At 40.1% G+C, this 20,580-nt stretch overlaps 1 protein-coding gene across 1 annotated transcript in view; it reads left to right on the forward strand.

Moving 5' to 3' along the window:
- The first annotated feature begins 4,455 nt into the window (after window positions 1-4,455).
- The window catches only part of BBOX1 (gamma-butyrobetaine hydroxylase 1), a 70,915-nt gene continuing 54,790 nt past the window's right edge, over window positions 4,456-20,580 (forward strand). The window contains exons 1-2 of the mRNA XM_075188005.1: window positions 4,456-4,567; window positions 13,929-14,322. Of these exons, the coding sequence (XP_075044106.1) occupies window positions 13,939-14,322 (384 nt within the window). The 5' untranslated portion in view covers window positions 4,456-4,567; window positions 13,929-13,938. The remainder of the gene's footprint in view (window positions 4,568-13,928; window positions 14,323-20,580) is intronic.

The following is a 20,580-nucleotide window of genomic DNA, read 5'->3' on the forward strand; positions in this document are numbered from 1 at the left end:
ACACTGGAATGCAGTTAAAATCAAATGTATGGATGCAACAAAAGGCAGGTATAAACAACACCCAAATAGTCTTATATATGCTAAATGGACAGTGAGTAAGACAACATTAGGAAATATTTGTAACAAAATAAACTATCTGTGTGTGGTTTATAAACCAGTCCTTTGTTGAATGTCCATACATGAGATGAGTGCATTTAATGTAAACTGCATTTCAGTGCTGTATGAAGTACAGCAGATGTTAGTGTAGGACTTGTAAACATGAGGACCCTTGATATTGGGTTGCAAAATTAAATGAAACATACCACAAATGTAGAGCAAATATTTCCACAATGTAAATGGCAATCAGTTTTTTCTTTCCATTCTAACTTGGGTTTTCAAAATTAAAGGAGAGTTCTACACAAAACTTAAAATGTCTTTTAGGTGAAGTTTAATATGTTAAGCTAAAATACAGAGTGTAACTTATCAGAGCTGTGGTTGTCTGATTTCGCAGGTCCCTTAATATTCTCTTCTATGCTACTAAGGCAGTGATGAGCAATAGATAGACCTAGGGCCAAATGCGGCCCTCCCAACCTTCATCTTCTCCCCCCAGCTGCTTCCTGCAGTATTGTAAGATTTGTTTGCTATAGTTTGTAACATTTGTTTAGAATGCCTGATATATGTTCTTACAGACAGATGTCTCTGATGTATTGTTTCAATTTGCTACTAAGGATCAGGGTAATGTGGAGCCTTTTTGATGGTTAGAGGGCTGCCCATGTGACCCGGAAGCAGGGGCAGGCTGGGCTCGGGAGTAGGGGGGCATCTACTAATTCAACAACCATTTCCTTTTAAATAATAGTCATTTAGTAAGTGTTTAAAGTGTTTACATTAACATATACCATATACCATTACCCATATATCTCTACTATCTACCCACCATATATCTCCACTATGTATGTGTGTATATATATATATATATATATAGTAACAAAACTGCACCCTTCTCGTGGTACTTTTGTCACCTTCTGTTGCAAGAACACCCAGCAGATTTCAATCAAATATATTTATTGTTGGCATCACAATAAATAACACTTCTTCTGTCAGGATGACACCAGCAAGCAACTACCTTTTGCCTGCACCTCCTGGTGACCCTAAACACTAACTAGACACAGACCAGCTCATTACTGACTGGCCAACTAGTTCAGCGTCAGTCACACCTGACAAGAGCACAACTCCAGGTTAAATACACAGGTCTCCTCCCACAGGCTTGGATGACTGACAGGTGACACGCCCACCTTGTCTTTAAAGGATGGCTCCTCAGGTGTTCTGTAACACCTATTCAGTAGAGCCACCCTTATCAGCTCTGCTGCTAGCTGTGGACACAAACACGTTAAAGCATGTAAGTAAATCACATATTACATTTACTTTATCACATGTCTCGATCTGTACAAAACAACCTAAGCACAGTGCTACACCTGTGTATAACTTGGGCTGCAGCCTTTTACCTGCAGACTGCTCTATAGCTAATTCCACTCTGAAAGGCCTGTGTAAACCACTCCCATTGCCACAATATATATATATTCTTATATATTTTATAACAAATATACTATTTAGGGCCTACACTGAAGACTTAATCAAAAACTACACTACGGTACTTAGAATTGTCTAAAGTTGCCTGTATCAGTTCATGCCTGTAACTTGACTGTTTGCAGCTCACTATTAGGTTTGTCACATGACCTACAGATTACCTCTGATGATGTCACAATACCAAGGCCACCTCACAGAACCCTGCTAAGTGTAAATGTAACTGTCACAGCATCACCTGCTCAGTACTTGGGAAGCACTACATGGATCAGCTGCTGCCTGATGATGGTCTGCAGTACATTAAGTAAAACAGCAAAGGAAACTGCTAAAATTAGCCAAAGTACTGGGAAAATAACCCATTGCTCAACAGGGGTCCGATAAAAAATGAAATCTGCTGATTCTCACACTCAATAACTACCATAGGGTAGCTTGCCTTACTCCCATCTATACTACACACGCTACTGTGTCCTCTCAACTTTCCTTGTATGTCCCTGTTTTATGTATATCCTGTTTTTTTCACTATCCGCTGCTGCAGAGCACTGTGGCACCTTATTAATGAACAATAATTATAGTAATATATTTAGAGCTACAAAACTTTTCATATATGAACAAAGAAACATTATTAAACAATATAAAAACCAGCAAAACATATTTATAGACACTAGACTTCCCTATTTGGTAATGAAATTGTAATTTATTATTAAATTAGCATGCAGGGAAGAGAAGTTGAAGCTTAGCTGTTAAATTATCAATTTAAAAATGTGTCGCATATTTAATTTGTTGTACCTCATTTAAAAATATCCTTTCTAATATTAATAACCACCCCTGTGTACTTATACTGGTGCACAGCCTTTTGGTCAGAACTCCAAAGGAGATCCCAGTATCTGTTTTTGGAGTACCTTGGATATGCTTGAGACCACTCTATTAACACATAGTCCATGAGCTATGTCAAATGATGTATGATGTGACAGCAAGGAGAGACTCTGACCTGGTATCATTTGTGGCCTCAGAATTAAGGATGAATCAAATTCATTCTAGTTTCTAAGGACTTTATTTAACAAAGTGCAAAGAGCCCTACTGCAGCCGAAAATGTGGGTTATCATATCGCCCCATTCATCAAAAGGACAACCACTGGTGATAACCAGCTGGCGTTAAGTGTTACTGGCGAATGCTCCCCCATGCTTATGCTTAAGGCAGTCTATTGAATGGGTGGGGTATATTTGCCTTTTGCTGATAAAGCCGACAACAGTGAGAGTGCCGTAAAAAATCTGATACCTGTAATCCCGACAAGGCAGAAATACGATTTATTATATAACTTACAGCCAACATTCTCTACACGTTTACATCCCGTCACGTGTAAAATCCGACTTTGTGACATGTCTACAGGGCAAATTACATCAGTTGTAATGACCAGAGTCAGATTGCTGGGTTTTAAAGTGGCAATGCCCAGAGCCGCTGCCTGTATAATGTATATAGTGTATAATGTAATACTACCACCGCATTGAACAAGTATTGCTGCTGTACCTGACAACTGGTTGGACCAGGATAAAAACATTAAAAAATGTTTTATTCTTTAATTCTTTAAAAAAAATCTTTTAATACAATCCTGTTTAATTAATGCTTGTATAATTATCAAAATAAAAATGTTTATTAATTTAATGTAAAAAGTCCAAATGTATCTATAAAATGTATATATTGTATATAAAGTTATTTATCCGTATGTTTTATTTGAACTTGAATTATTATTTTTTAATTGTCAACAAGCCCTCTCACACATGCGCAAAGGGACGGTGACACTCAGCTGCCTCTGTCGCAATATTGTAATAAATGTGGGCAATGTGTCAGTTATTGTTGCAATAACTCGAGTGTTAATAAATAGATCAATCCCTTAGGGGCACATTTATCATTAATCGGCAAAAGTGAGAAATAGTTATCAATCCTTATCGCAAGAATAAGGATTGAACTATTTCTCACATTTATTAAAAAGGGAACACAGAAACAGCAGTTCCGAAAAACTGCTGTTTCTGTGATAGAAAAAATCACACTTACCCCCCTCTTCGGATGCGCTGTCTCGGGATCTCCTCTTCGTTCCTCTTCTTCCTTCAATTGCGCATGTGCAGTGCACATGCGCACAAAGTCCCCACTCTGTCTCTGCAACTATCGTTGCAGAGTGAGCGCGCTGAGTGACAGGGAGGGATCATGTGATCCCTCCACACATGCGCTGTCCAGCTCTGCTCTTCGTAGCAGAGCTGACAGCAGTGGATGTCTTCAATTCGGATGATGTACGCCAGCTTCAGCTGGCGTACATTATCAAGACAAGTTCCCGAAAAAAATAATTTTCCGGGACTTGTTAGATTGCGGCCAGAGCAGTCACCATTCTGTTGAATGGTGACTGCTCGCAAAAACGATCAGGAGTGCAAAGCAGCAGATATCCATGATATCTGCTGTGATGCACCTTTAATAAATTTGCGGAGGGCACATCGGGACTTTAATTCCACGGTAAGTGCACAATAGTGCACTACCGTGATTTGTTAAATATGCCCCCAAGTCTTTACTGTAGTAACAATGTACAGGAATAAACATATTAATGTCTCTTTTGAGAAATCGCATCTATTCGCTTTCAGTTTTCAGGCTGACTGCCTTCTAGACTTCCTGTACAACTACCATGTGTAAAATGCTGACTGGGACTTTTTAATTCGGGAATATTTTATGGCTCTGCACAGGACTTCGTCCCTTGTTCTCCTTCCCTTGCAAAGTGCTGTGGAAGAGGGAGATAAATAATTACACCGTGCACAGGCTGTAGGTGTCACGTTTCCAGAAGCACAGGGCTGGGTCTGTGTGGCTGGGATCCAATGAAAGGGTCAGGAAAATAATCTGCCTGCAAGTGCAGGAAAGGCAAGACTGAGGGGAGAGAGCTAAGACAACAGAAGGCTTGCTTGGGGGCCCTGCTGCTTGTTACAGTTCATAGACCAGACTGTAATGCTGAAAAGATACAGAGCTATTGTAGGTGAGAAGTTACTGTGTTCATATTACCTTTACATTCCATACACAATGTCGTACGAGGTTCAAGCACTGTGCTAGGAGATGGGGGAAGGGAGAAGAAGGGACTGTGTATCACAAGCCAATGTATCTATATGGGCAGAACAGCAATAATAAATGTAAATGTAAGAACACATAAGGGCTTACTTAATGAAATGTTATTGAACACATGCTGTAACTCAGCTACCAATCAGATGCCAGCTTTTATTACCCTGCCTCTAGAAGGCCTCAGAAGGCTGGTCTCTCATTGGTTGCTATGTGTTACAGCAAACCATTGCTCATGGTACTATGGGCCTGATTCATTAAGGATCTTAACTTAAGAAACTTCTTATTTCAGTCTCCTGGATAAAACCATGTTACAATGCAAGGGATGCAAATTAGTATTCTGTTTTGCACATAAGTTAAATGCTGACTGTTTTTTTCATGTAGCACACAAATATCAACTTTAAATTTCAGTGTACAAATAAGCTATCAAGTATTTGTGTGCTACATAAAAAAACAGTCAGTATTTAACTTATGTGCAAAGCAGAATACTAATTTGCACCCCTTTCATTTTAACATGGTTTTGTCCAGGAGACTGAAATAAGAAGTTTCTTAAGTTAAGATCCTTAATGAATCAGGCCCTATGTTATTAAATAGGCCTCGTAATGTAGATTTAGTTTAATCTTTTCATGCGCCTATATTTTACAAGAAAGTAGATCTGGTAAGGTCACAACATAAAACTAGAATGCTTTTGGATGGAAAGTCTGCACGGAAACATCTTTTCCTCAGCTTTCAAAAATATCCGGTTACTAACGTCAGAATAACCATATCCACCCTATGTGTTATTTTTTTATTTAAGTGCTGTGTGGACCTGGACTAGTGTATTTACTAGGGAATGAAGGTTTAGTGGAATTAGCACTCTGAAGGTTTTGGCTTCAGCTATTAGGTACCAATTATAAATTCTAGTTGGCATGAAATGTTTCTAAAATCTATTTTGCTAAATATTCCCTGTTTTAGGATTTCAAAGTTTGGCTGTCCCATGGCAAAGAGTTATTTTACAGGTCTATATAAGTATAAAGAAACACTTGTTGGAATAGACATTTATGGATTCACCAGGCATGAACAACTTGTTTTTGTTCTCTGGAGAAGGTTTTATTATATCCAAAGCTGGCAAAATGTAATATAAAGGGGGAAAAAAAAGCATGTCCGAAAAGCACACATAAATGTTAGAAAACACTGGCAGTGACAGGCCTGTCCTCGCCTCTCCTCCCTTCCCAAGCACACAACGAGAAAAAGAAAGCTTAGAAGCATCATAAATGCACACAGAAAAATCCTGAAACACTGCTGTCAATCAGTAAAAAAAACCTGATAGTCTATTTGTATATAAAATGCTGGAATCTTATACATTTGCAAATATATGCTAAGCCACTGGCTTCCGCTCTTGCTAATAGAGTAGCCCTAGCAACGACAGTCCCTATGTTGGGTCACATTCATGTGTTTTTAAGTTGAGAGTTAACTTGCCCAGAAGTCCTCCAAGATCTTCCAAAATAGCAAAAGAAGAACCAGCTCTCCCTGTCAGCTACTGATTCCCCCTCCTTCCAGGGAATATAGTAGACATTTGAGTGACAGGCTGGTCCCTCCCCTTAGCCAGCCATCTTACTGCTTGCCGCCACGGACAGATCCGTTTCTATTCCCTAATGACATATTATCACGTAGGGGCGCTTCATGTGACTTGCACACCATCCAATGAGTGCTTCAAACAAGAGCGGCAGACAGACAGTAGACTGCCTCTGCAGACACCACCAGCTGCATGTAGTGAAAATTGCAAAAATAGGTAGGAGAGAACAGGACAGTCTAACAACTGTCCTGATTCTGGTGGGGCATTACCGATTATGTCCTGCTTCATACTGCTCTACTCATGAAATTGGAGCTCCATGCACCTAACATTTTGAAGTGTATGGGAAGGGGATGAAGAGCGTCCTAATACTTGCTAAATAAATTGCCACGCTTCTTGCATACTGGTCATGTCCACTCTGGTGGTGTGGCGTGGAAACCCCCCTTTAGAAATACTGCATTTGTCCTTTCCATACATACCTCACAGACATAAGGACTATCATTTACATTCATATATTTGCAAATGTGTGTCACTAACATTGCTGCATTTTATGTACTAGTAGAATAGCAGCTTTTTCATGGGTTCACAGTGTGCTGAGGGTTTTTTCTGGGTATGTTTCTTTTCTAGATAACCTCTCACTTTCTACCACCTGAATTGATTGAGAAACGTCCATGTTCTGTATTAATCATCGTTATTAGAAAGGGAGAGCTGCCGTTTATGTCGTGTGAAAACAAGTGTTGTTCGTACAGCTTGTTTTCATTAATGTCTCACAAAGCTGGCTCGTATTTGTTTCCTCCAGGTGCTCCAGTTTCCTTCCACAGTCCAAAGTTGTACTGGTGAAGTCACCTGTCTGTTGGTTAAAATGATGCTTGCTTTGATGGTGTTAGTGTAGTCAGGGTCGGTGCTAGGGTCCACGGCGCCCTAGGTATTTTTAAAAAATCGCCACGCCCCCCCCCCCCCCCCCCCCGCAAAAATCGCCACTAGTAAGTGGAGGGGAGGAGACGGAGCAGAGAGGCGGCGGTGGTGACAAAATAGCCTCTTCCCCCCCCCCCCCCCTCCCCGTGCATCTGATGCTGTGCGGCGGCCGTGACAGGTATGGTCAGTGGTCGCCGCACAGTTTTAAAGTCTTTTATTATTCTGTGGCGCCCTAGGCAAGTGCCTAACCTTGCCTAATGGGAGCGCCGGGCCTGAGTGTAGTCTGACGGCTGGTGTACGATTGGTTGCTGCCATTAAGGTCTATTGCCCATAATTGCTGAGCAATGGTAAATTTGCTGCTATGATTTGCTTTTCTTTCCAGAATGACAATAGCTTGGACCACTCAAAAAACATGTAAATCACCTGCAGTCATAGCTCTAACTTATAGTGCGATCATTCTAAGGGCCCGGTTTATCATCATAGTCGTTATTGTATCAAAAAATTGCATACAAGTGACAAGGGCAGTGTCATGATGTGACGAGGGGTATAGAGGCAAATTTATAAGATACAGATTGAGAGACAGATAGTGGAAGTTGCAGGATCCCCCAACAGCACATAATAGTTAAATGAGGTATGAATGAGTGTGGTGTCAAATGCACATCTGTATTAAATGAAGTTCAAACAAGCAACTTGTACTCTGCTTAAATCCAGATAAATACATGGTTCTGTAAAGAGCTCTAGCTCTCATCCCCAAACCCACCCCACTAAAACTCACTTTAATAGACTTCAGAGTGACCGACAAGACACTTTTTGAATATTGTTCAGGCCATTATTGTTTAAATTAGCTCTGGTCATCAAAATATTAACTACAAATGCAACTCTGCCCATTCTCTTACAGCAAAAAGCCAAATTAAGAGTGTAGGGTATTTCTAGTGTAGAAATGAGGTAATGCATATTCATTGTATTTGCTTCCCTTACCCTAACTATATTGCAATGCATATAACTGAAATTAGCCTAAATACATGATAGATGTCTTGACCTCTGAGTGACTCATGCATCTAAAATAAAATCCAGGATGGACAAAGTGATGGAAAATTTAAGAGCCAGACAAGCAAATCTATAAACCAGGAATATCTTTCATGTAGCCAGCGACTATTAGTATCCATTAACATCAATAGATATGGCTCACAAAAGTTAGGTGCAGGCAGCCATTTTAAACAGATTTAGTTATCCAGTACCACATCTGGTCATGGTTATATACTATGATAAGTGACAAAAAGCCCCAGACAAGGTAAAACACCAGCTGAGATACACATCTGTCTGTAATATTTCATCTGTTACGTGTGTTCCATGTCATGGGTTGTGTTACTGGATAATCTATTAGCCTAAGCTCTTGTGAACAGGATTTTAATGCTTGTTGTACCTCCATATTCTGTAATTGCCATAATGCCCTGTATGCACTACTTTTTCTGTACATGATCAGTGCTTTATCAATTCTATAACAATAATAGTGTTATGTAATAAAATATACATATAAAAAAGCCATCCAATAATAGTCAGAGTTTGAAAAGAAAAATTGTCACATTGGGAGCTGGGGGGGAGGGGGCGCACACCCTAATTTCCAAATATATTAAAGGTGCTACACTGCTGTGACGGAAAGCACAACACAATCCAAAGTACAGATGCAGATGCACACTTTAAGCACTACGACCTTATCTATAATATAAAAGCCTAGCGGCGTGTGTTAGTCTGTGTGTGAAAAAAAAAACCAACAAGCTGCAGCGCCACCTGCTGGGCGGAGTTATACACTGACCTACTAAATTCTTAGCATTATCTAATATATAAAAGTAAAAGCCTAGCGGCGTGTGTTAGTGTGTGTGTGTGTGTGTGGAAAAAACTATTTTCTCAGAAAGGGCTCATCCAATTGACCTGAAATTTGGTATACTGACATTATTTGACAAAAAAAATAGAATAGTGAAGTCAGTTAACTTCCATCATCCCCCCTTCCCCCCCGTGGGAGGGGTAGTAAAGGCTAAATTTACGAGTTGAGGGGTCAAACTCATTTTCGTGAGGTAATTTTACCTTATGAACACACATTAAAAAGGGCACTTGCGTCGGGAAGTAACGCTCTTCCCCTGAGGAGGCCTGGGCTAGGCCCAAATGCATGACAAGAACCTTTTTAAGACCTTAAGTAGCTTGATTTGACTAGAATGCATGAGTATCATGCACGGACGGGTTAACTTGTTTATACATAATTAGAGACAGATATGTTAAACTCTGCAGTAGTTTAAACTCTATAATATAGCTTCTAGAATGGGTTGGGTATAAAATGTTGACAGTTAAAATATTGACAGTCAAAATGTGCTCACCAAAATGTCAACAGTCATAATATTGACATTGTTAAAATGTTAACAGTTATAATGTCTACATGTTCAAAGTGTCTACACAGTTAAAATGTTGACATGTAAAATGTGGACCGTTTTAAAAGTCGACTATCAAAATGTCAACATACATGTTAACAAATGACAGAGAAAATACATGTAAAAGAAAAAAAATGGCTTGCCCCCCTAACACAGCTTAACCAACTCTAGTGCTGCCAGCCTAGGCTGGTACTACCAAAATTGGGGGACCAAAAAACATGGTGTCTTCTCAATTTTACCATTACCTTACACTAAGCTTTGTCAGCCTTGGTTGGTGGGAGTATAGCAGTGAAACCCACATCTTGGCGTTCCCCTGCCATAATGCCAAACCAGTCCCATGCTGGTCAGCACGGGGCTGGATTCCCTAGGGAGATTGGGGCAGCAAAAGAAATGAGGACCCACCCCCTCTAGATTTTTCCAGCCCTGTACTGATAGCACTAGGACTCTTCCCACATCCTTATGGGTGGTGGGTGGGAGCTAATAATAATTGCTTCATTGTAAAAATCCATTTGGTTCCTGGTGCATTACAGGTACCAGCATGTCCAGCCTGCCATTAAGTGTTTGGGCATGCTAGCGCTTGTAGTACTGCAAGCGCCAGCATACCCATGGCTGCCAGGGCATGCTGGCACTTGAGAACCATAAGAGCCATGTAGTGCACCAAGGAAAAATAAATAAATAAAACAGACACCTACACTACTTTTCACCCTTTTTATTTCTCACATAGATCCAGGGTCTTCATTTTTAATAAACACAGGGATCCTTGGCTTGGCAAAATAAGAAAACCCTCATTGGCAAGGCACTACTGGCTCCCGGCTCAAAAAAGCTCTTATGGGGATTCAGTCCTATATATAACATGGGGATATTCCAGAGCTTGAACTGAGACGCGTATGAGTGTTTTTTATTTTGCCATGGAGTTCTTGGTGCACATTTTGATCAAATTGTGGACGCCCATCTACCACGTCAAGGTGACCTCTTTCAGATGGGTACCTACACTAACAATTTCTAATTTTAAAATATGGAACTTACTTCATTTAGTGCCTATGTTATATTATTACCGCAGAGTTTAACATATATCTGTCTAAAAAAAACTAACTAAAATGTAAATAAATCGCACGCCTCTTTTTTACCACATATTTTTATTAAAAATAATAAATCCCAACATACTTAATCTGTAAGTGATCCAATCTTGTAAGATTTCAATCCAGATTGCTTGAAACCATAGAAAAAATCCATAATATTCCCAGGTCCTGTAGTCGTCCAAAAAAATATCATCCAAGGTCCTGGAGTTGTCCATCAAAAAAAAAAAAGCTACTGCTTGGCAAAAAAAATAAGCCATTAAACAGCACAACGCTAAGCTATGATCTTCTGTGGAAGATCAAGCATCCCAGAATGAAGTATTAACAGACGCAAGGTTTTTTTATAACCTTATTATTACTTGTTAAGTTGTTTGCAAAAATAATATACCGTATTTCTCCATGTTTAAGACGCACCTTTTTCCCCAAAATTTTAGGTCTAAAAACTGGGTGCGTCTTATACAGGGGTAGTAGCGCTTACCCTGTCATATGCTTCCTCTGTCCAGTAAAGTCTTCTTTCTTCTGTCCGTTCTGATCCTGATGCTGGAAAGTCGCTTAAGGTCCTATTCGCGATGACCGGATGTGGTGCGTGAACCGCAGTTGGAACGCACACTTACGGTTTCTGCATTTGGCGTTTTTCCAATCAGGACATTGTCAAAGTCTTGATTGGTCATCCGGTCATCGCAGAGGACGGTAAGCGGCTTTCCAGCATCAGGATCAGAATGGACAGAAAAAAAGAAGACTTTACTGGACAGAGGAAGCATATGACAGGGTAAGGCAGAATTGACAATAGCGTTAGAACGCTGTCTCTTCTCTCTGTGTATGCTGCACAATTACTCTGAAAAAATTGAGGATAATGTTTATCCTCAATTTTTTCACATGATTTATATAGGTGCGTCTTATACAGTGGAGCGTCATATGCAGGGGGAAATAAGGTACATAAATCCAAGGGAAAAGTTAATTATATTTCTCTCAAAGAATAATTTATAGCTAATATTAAGAGGAATAAGATCAAACAAAATAAAACTACAACATCTGCAAAAATCATCACACTGTGCCCCTTCATCCACACACACACTGTGCCCCTTCATCCACACACACACACACTGTGCCCCTTCATCCACACACACACACACACTGTGCCCCTTCATCCACACACACACACACACTGTGCCCCTTCATCCACACACACACACACTGTGCCCCTTCATCCACACACACACACACTGTGCCCCTTCATCCACACACACACACACACTGTGCCCCTTCATCCACACACACACTGTGCCCCTTCATCCACACACTGTCTGCCCCTTCATCCACACACTGTCTGCCCCTCTTCGTTCTCACTCTGCCCCCTCCTTCATTCTTTTGCCCCTCCATTGTTGTTTCCTTTCACCTTCCCCTCGTTTCTTTACTTATCATACTTGGCCTTATTTCTTCTATCTTATTACCAATGCGGCCACACCCAGGGCCCAGCATCCTCCTCTCTCCTGCCGCTTCTCATTGAATATGTTGGGTATGATGACTTCATACCCGACATTCAGTGAGGAGGATGCTGGGTCATGGGCGCCTCTGGATTGGTAAGTTTTTTTTGGGGTTTTTTTTTTGTGCACTGGCCGCGGTACCCCTGTAAAAATATTTTGACTTGGTTCTAAATATGTTTGAATTTTGCCGGTTCAAGGGACCCGATCTTTGTTGCAGTGCAATCGGTTGGTCTGGTGTGACTGTCACGGACGCCATGCCCTTGAATGGTGAACCTTGAACTTGCATTTGTATTTTGAAGTTTGTGTTCGGTAGTGGCTCTTAAAGACATTAAAATAAACTATAAAATGCTGCCTAGTCAAGCATAATTTTTATACTGTTTTTATGTTCAAACAATGAACATTATGGTGTTTAAAGTTCGCCGTTCAAATGGAAAGCAGTTACAAGTTAACAATTACATCTAAAGATGTTCGAACCAGTTTGCACATGGTCGAAACTATTCACCTTGCTTGAATTTCGCTCAAACTTTTCGTTTAATCTCCATTTTAATTATTCATATTGAATTACGGGAAGGCAGTTTGAGAGCTGCTTTGAAATTATTTTGAAGATACAGGTTTTGATAAACAAGCATACAATTCTAGAAAAAATAGAAGCTAGTGGCATAACAAAAGCCATAGAGCCTATAGGGATTTATACTGTACCAACAAGATTTGGGCCAGCTAGGTTTAGCTGTTGGTGTTGCAGCCTCTGCCACCAGGATTTGCAGACATATACCTCCCAACTATCAAGATTTAGGCAGGACACTCCTGATTTGAGGGCTCTGTCCCGCCGTCCAATCAGACAGCTTTGCCTTCCAGCCATCCAGCATCATTGTCTGTCCTATTATTATAATAGGCCCTGTGTAAGCACTGCAGCCAGCAGAGTGTGTCAGACTGCTGACCACCAGTCTGACCAGCCCTGGTAGTGAATCCAAGCAGTCAGAAGCTCGACAGCCAAGTATAAAAAATATAGACCTAATTAATTAAAATAAATATAAGTGTGTTCAGCCAGCGAGCGGGCAATAACTAGCTTTATAAATAATATAAGAGTGTGCATTTATCTTCAGAGTCTTTATATATAATATATCTAGTTCCTAATGCCATACAGCTGGCAAAATTTTCTGGGGAGAACATTCCATATACAGTCCTGTTTGATAGGTAGGACAGGTTCAAGTCCACTGGGTTTGAGAACACTCTCGCCTCTCTGCTGTCAGATGGAATTTAGCAGCTGCTTGGTGAATTCTTGTCTGGCCCCCCATTGAAGGACTACATGTGTGAGGTCACTGGCGAAACAGCAAGGGTTGCCTAAAAGTGAACAACTGGCCAGTGTATAAGAATATCATCTATAACCCCTACAGTACAATGCTCTTAGTTTGAACTGATTATCTTTCACACATGTTTTCGTCAACATGAGTTAAAGAAGACAGGGGTTATTTAGAAATCGGCACCTGGGTGCACAATTTGCAGTAGAGCAACCCATGTTACACTGCAGGGGGAGCAAATATAAACATTTTGTGCATGGTCTTGCATGCTGCACACAGATACTGGTCAGCTCTAGTTTAACACTGTATTTTAGGTTAGGCCACGCTCCCACACAACTCTAAATTGGGTTGTACACTTTCACCCCCTCCATGCAGCACAAAATGTTTTTTCCCAGAGGGCAAATTTTGCACCCAGTAGCTGGATTTGCTCCAAACTCTAAATCAGTCACTTATTGTTTTTATATAATTGCTTTATTGGTGTTATGCTACTTTAAATCAGTGCTATTCTGTAATACTAATTGCATTTGTTTCCTTTTTAGAACTGTTCCAATGTGGACCACTGTAGCTAAACATTTATTAAGGAGCAAAGTCTGCTTGTGTGCAGCTTCCACATCACTAAAAGTTCAAAGGAACAAAAGTGTTCCTTGTGGTTCTCTGCTCTATTTCTCCCGCTGGCAGCACAGTACTTCTGTATATGACCAGGCTGCTCACACTGAGGCAATGATCCGGCATGTGGAGACATTGGACGCTAAGCGCTTTGTCTGTGTGCACTGGGAGGATGGAGGACAAAGTCTGTACCCATATGTTTGGCTGAGAGATAACTGCCAGTGTCCCGAATGTTTCCTTCAATCTGCCAAGGCAAGAAAACTTCCCATCGAGAATCTGGATGTTGACACTGGACTGAGAAATGCTACTTTGACCAACACAAAAAAGGTATACAAAATGAATACTTATTATGATGTCATTTAGACCAGTCACCCCATTAATGAAACATATTAAGGGCTCTATTAATCAGCCATAAACCCGAAAAAAATCAGCTGTTTTCTCTCCGCACATTTCATAAAGGGGTTAACGCTGGAGACATCAGAGATTTCTCCTGCGTCAAACTACTTTTCTTGGGTTACTGCAGTCCCCATAGAACACATTGCTCTTCACTGCAAACTAGTGCCATCTCAGGATGGCATCATCTTACCTATCCCTATGGGGTCCAACCGTATCAAATCCTATGCGCATGTGCGGACTTTAGCCGCGCATGTGTAGTTCAGATTCACCAGCAAATTTAGGCTGTCGGTGGAGACCTCAAGCACATTGTCAAGCAGGGGGCTCCTCAACGGTGCACACCGAGTAGCCCCGGCATAATAAATAGCAGCAGTACCTCATTATATGATTCAACTATCCCAAGACTGTTACCTATATGAGAAGGGGGCCTTTGTGTGGCTGGGGTATTTAAAAAGTGGCAGACACCTGGGGGTAAATTTATCAAGCTGCGGATTTGAAAAAGTGAAGATGTTGCCTACAGCAACGAATGTTGTATGCGAATGTTAACTAAATTATAAATTCAGAATTCTAACTTTATAGTTCCTTTATATTTATTGTCTATTGATCAGTTTTGACTGTCACAGAGCAAGGATGTTAGAGCCAAAATTCATACTATACGCCTAGTACCTAGGGTTCACAGAACACACAAGTAAGGGCAATAGGGAAGATACAACAGTTTATTTAATACACAATGTAATAATATAATGTAATACGGCAATATATATGTATTTATATCAACAATATCAATAGCCAGGTGAGTCACTAACCTCTTAGTTTGGACTCTTACCCACTTAGTCTCTGGCCTGTTTAAGTCCCAATGTAATGCTGCTTGTCCACTTCACATATGTTGTTTCCAAGACAACTGCACCAGTGATGTGTGATTCTTCTTGCTGATCACGGCTGCTCGGCCTCATTATCCTCTACTAGTGTTGTGGGGATCTGAAGCCTAGGGATATATTAACTAAACTGTGGGCATGAAAAAGTGGATATATTGCCTACAGCAACCAATCAGATTCTAGTTATCATTTATTTAATACATTCTACAAAATGGCAGCTACAATCTTTTTTGTTGCTATAGGCAACATCTCCACTTTTTCAACCTTCAGCTTGATAAATTTACCCTCTGGAGTGGCACCTTTGCCACACCAGTATAATGAACTGAGGTGCCTAAGACCCCTTTCCATTATACCAGCATAGTAAAAAAATAAATAAACAGACATAATCTTTTAAATAAAACACTCCCTAAACCATTGTCTACAACTTTATTCTAATATAAAATGTTCTTTCTTCTTGATCCTATCTAATCAAATGGGGAATTATTCTGTTTTAATATACCAATAGGAGAGGAAAAAACTATAATGATGATGCAGCTGCTGGCTACTCGCACCCATCTCTTAATGACTGTGATCCGGAGTGACTGAGGGTCCCATTAGTCCCTCAGCCAATCACAAACATTATGTCACATGGGTTCCTAGTAATTGGCTATCAGCTAAGGGAAGTATTCTTCAATAAAAGTCAGTCATTCAGCGTCAAGTGTTTGTAGTAAGAAAAATCATTGGCTTCTATGTCTTATATTGTCTGCTTTGTTTTTCTTTTTGCTTTTGTGGAACTACATGTTTCATAAAGCACTGGGTTCAACAAGCGTCAGCATGGCCTTCCAGTTAATGGCTGCAAGTGCATGTTGAAACATATAGTTCTACTCAACTGGTTGGGCAAAAACAGCTGGGAAATCAGAGCTGTTCAAAGTAAGACGCAAAACATTCAGTTTCAGGACAAACTTTACTGCATGCCAAACACACAGACACTCACTCAGGAACAGTGTAATAATATATAATATACATACAAATTGCACAGATCTTTTCTGTGCTTTTATTTTGGCTCCTACCTTTGTAGACGTGTCCAACACTGGTTCAGTTTAGTGTAACAAAACGTTAGTGAACACTTTCAAAAAAACATAATAAATTGTTTGCTAAACATACAGTTAACTTATTGGAAAGGTTTAAAAAAATAATCAACTGCAAAGTACTTTTCTTGCTTGTAAATGTTTTTATGGGGCTCAACTCAACCACACAAATGTTTGTTTTAGACGGAAGTAACAAGGGCACAATGTAAAATTCCTTTTACGATAATCAGAATTAAGCCATTCATAAGCTTTGATGCAGTAATAGCTGTTATTCTCTTTCTCTAATGGTCCATGTGAGTAATTGTCATTAACAAAAACTGCTTTAATGTACCAATTATAGCATTGCATTGACCACTTAAGCTAAATACACTTGGGAAACCACATAGCACCATGACGTCAGCTCCTTATACTGTTGCTGGAAGAGGACAATTTTTTATTCCATTTGCAATTAAAAACAAAGATATTTTACATAGTAAGGTTTAAAAATACCACTTTTAACCAATTATAAGCTTTTTACAGATAATCAAGTCCAAGTGGTTTAATCAGCTCTTCTACAACTTTGGTTCTCTATAGTTAGTTGTATTTACTACTACCAAGACCAGGGATTCAGAACATATAGGACACTGTTAGTCCCTATGGTTTAAATGCCAGAACACAGACGGCAAAAGTGAACAGTTCTGTGGAACTTGTGGCATCAATCTACGACATCTTGACCCATCTTTGCCATGCTCCTTCTACTGATACCCCTTTTCTGGTAGTCCACCCCCTGAATGTGTTAGGATATGGTGGTCAATTGAGATCCACAAATTGATTCTGAAATTCGTCAGTGTTTCTAAGATTCATAAATTGTTCCCGATTCGACAATAATTCAACAAACATTTAACACTTACTGGTGAATCTGGCAATCCTATCCCAGTTTACAAAATAATTGGGGGGGGGGACCAGAAAAAGTCTTGCTGTTCTACCACTATTTCCTGTTTTGGCTGGTCCTGCAACAATAAATAGACTAGTCCTCTACCCACTCCCATAGATCTCAGTACTGATACTGGATTCACTGTTTAAAGTACAGCAAATTCATAAATAATAAAAATTGGACATCAAGCCCACTTCCTCAAACGGCCGCAGCTTTAGACAGCTTAGACTGGTTTACACTATAACAGCGAGACCAAGTCTAGTGGCTCTAAGGGGTCTCCCACAGTCCCACACTGAAAGCGTTGGGGCTCTTCCTGAGTCCCCTGGACTATGGGGGCTGGGCTAATTGGTAAGATTGGCACCCCTGAACTCAAGTTGTCCCAATATAATGGACATGAGTCCCTTAAAGGTATAGGCCTTTTAATTATTTTTTAAATTTTTTTCTAAATTACTTATCGTGGGACTTTTAACATAGTAGTTCAACCTTATCAAATCAGGATAAGCACTAAGGTTAGGGGGTCAGTTTTGCTTTTTTTTCCAATTGCTGAATACAAGCCAGATGTGCCACGATTTGTGACTTTTGAGACAAGATTTGTCTGTATCACGGAGAACAACATATCTGAAGCTTCATTCAACCATGCGCCGTGCACCAGTGTGCCACGCATATTGCAACAATTTCCGATCTTTGAAGTCATGGGAAGAGTCCCTAAGTAGATTTTTCATTTACAAGAACAACTAATAACAAGCATATTTTGACTTCTTATATCACTGAATAGACCATTTTACCACTCCTTAGTTTTTAGAATAGCACATAAACATTGTTTATTTTGTTTTACTGGGATATGCACACTGTTGAAGGCTTGTATGAACCACAAAAAATGCTTCTTTATTTGTGCAAGTGTATTTATTTCTGTTTTTCAAGGTGTTGCCATGTCACAATGGAGGAGTGGCCCACCCCATTGCTAGGCCATCCTGATCTCTCCTCCCCTTTCGCAACTTGTCATTGCCATGCGTATCAGTGCGCACGGCACCCGGTCACCAACGCTCTGCCATGCAGAATACTTCCCATCCGCGAGACAACGCTGTCCCAATCGGGATAGCGTGACATAGCCCTCAAATCAGGACTGTTGTGAGGTATGCTAAAAGGGAACGAAAAAATATGTATGTACTCATGAGGGGCAGGTTATTGTTATACTTTTTTTTAGCAGAGCTGCCGTGGAACGTCCAGTGTGTTTTACCTTCATGATTCATATCTGGAAATTTTTAGTTTTGAATTTCAGTCATGTAATTATGAAATGTTAGTATACTTTTTAACTTGGTGTGCTATAAATCTAATGTGCACAGTTGTCCTTTTTCGTTTATTTAAGGCAACTGTGAGCAACAGACAAAGGTGCATGGAGAATATATATATATATATATATATATATATATATATATATTTTTTTTTTTTTAGGGATTTACTCATCAATCTTTTTTGAAGGAGCACATTATAAAGCAATAAATAGTTACTTGGGAAACCAGAACCTTAAAGTGGTAAACTGAGACTGAAGAAGGGAAAATTGTATGCAACTTTTTTTTGTGTGTGTGAAAACTCCGGTGAAAGGTTCAAGACAGCTGCTGGACCAATGACAGCGCTTTACATAAGAGTGCTGTGCACCAGGCATCTGTTATGAATTAAGCGGCGCAGAATATCACACAATCCTGATGTGTCCTGAGATTTACGGCACAATTATCATGCTTACACTGGTGATATATTGGATTTTAAATCAAAAGTTTACTAAATGTAAATATATAAACTACAGATTATTAAGCTTTACTTGAAAGGTATATGAAAGAACAGTATGATTCTCGACATGTTTATCAAGCGTTATGTTCTCTCTGGTTTGATTGTGTATTGTTGTAAGAAAATAATTTAATACAAATAATTTTTTTCCCCCCACCGCAATGGTGTCATGAGACTAGGATGCTCCCAACATAGCAAGATGTTCTATTGTCTACAGTGCTCCACAGGAGTTTATTGCACAGTGCTTTATATTGTGTTTTATTCTATTAAGTGGCGATAGGAAGTTACATATAAAAGAGCATTTTTTTTTTAACAGTTGCATATAATTCTCAGTGCTGAAATTACATACTGTGTATATTCTTTCAATTGAGACCCCACAGCGTGCTCTTTTACTTTCTACTGATGTTATTGCATTACCAATACATATAGAGCAGGAAAGGGGGGGGGGGGAGGCCAACCAGTCACAGACCAAGAGCCAAAAAAATGTCTATAGGTTCTGCAAATAGCCAAGTTTACCTTTTATATGTGTGCCTATACATATACATGGTATAAACATGCGTACACATATACATTGAAAATACTAAAAATTTCCAATATCTTGCTAAGCAAAAAAGAAAATATCCAACATTGCCAAAATGTTTAGATTAATCATCAAATCAGCAGAGCTCTGCACAGCACAGCTCTTACCCTGCTGCTGTGTCCAGCGGAGGAGGGTTCAAAGGGTTACTTATATTGTCTCCATAGCTCATGCTGCTACTGTATCCACAATCCCTCAGATCTCTTAATGTGCCCCTCTGACCTCATTACATTCCCATCGGATCTTCCCACATGCTCCTTGCATGCACATCTTCCTTCCTATATGCCCATCAGACCTCTCCACATGCCCATCAGACCTATCCATATACCCATCGGATCTACATAAATGCGATCAGATCTCCACACATACCATTTACATACACATCAGCCTCTCCACATGCCATCAAATATACCCACATGCCCCAGAAATGTCTGTCAGATGTTCCCACATATACCTTAATGTTCCCACATATACCTTACATGCTCCTTCAGCCTCCACGACATGCCATCAAACACCCCCACATCAGATTTATCCACATTCCTCATACATGCGATCAGACCACCACACATACCCCTTACATACTCATCAACCACCATACATGCCAGCAGATAACCCCATATACTCCATTTATGCCAATCAAACCATGCCACATTAGCCTACACTCTCTCCTCCTCCTTCCCTGATAGGCTTGTCTGTGACACTGTGACCTCCCTGCATTGTTCAGAGGAGGTCAAAGATGCAGATGCGCTCGGTCAGTCTGAGCAGCTTAATGTTTTCTAAAGTACCCCCGCCAGTTCCTGGACAACTATACTTTGTTGATGCTTCCAGCCAGGAGCCACATTTCAAAGCTCAGAAAGCCGCATGTGGCTCTAGGGCCACAGGTTGGCTACCGCTGATATAGAGGACGATTTGTTGCTGGTGTTTTAGATATTTTAGTGTTTTTATACGAATTCATAGGTTCATAGGTTATCTGGTGTA

Source organism: Mixophyes fleayi, chromosome 10 (genome assembly GCF_038048845.1).
Source record: "Mixophyes fleayi isolate aMixFle1 chromosome 10, aMixFle1.hap1, whole genome shotgun sequence".
Classification (NCBI taxonomy): domain Eukaryota; kingdom Metazoa; phylum Chordata; class Amphibia; order Anura; family Limnodynastidae; genus Mixophyes; species Mixophyes fleayi.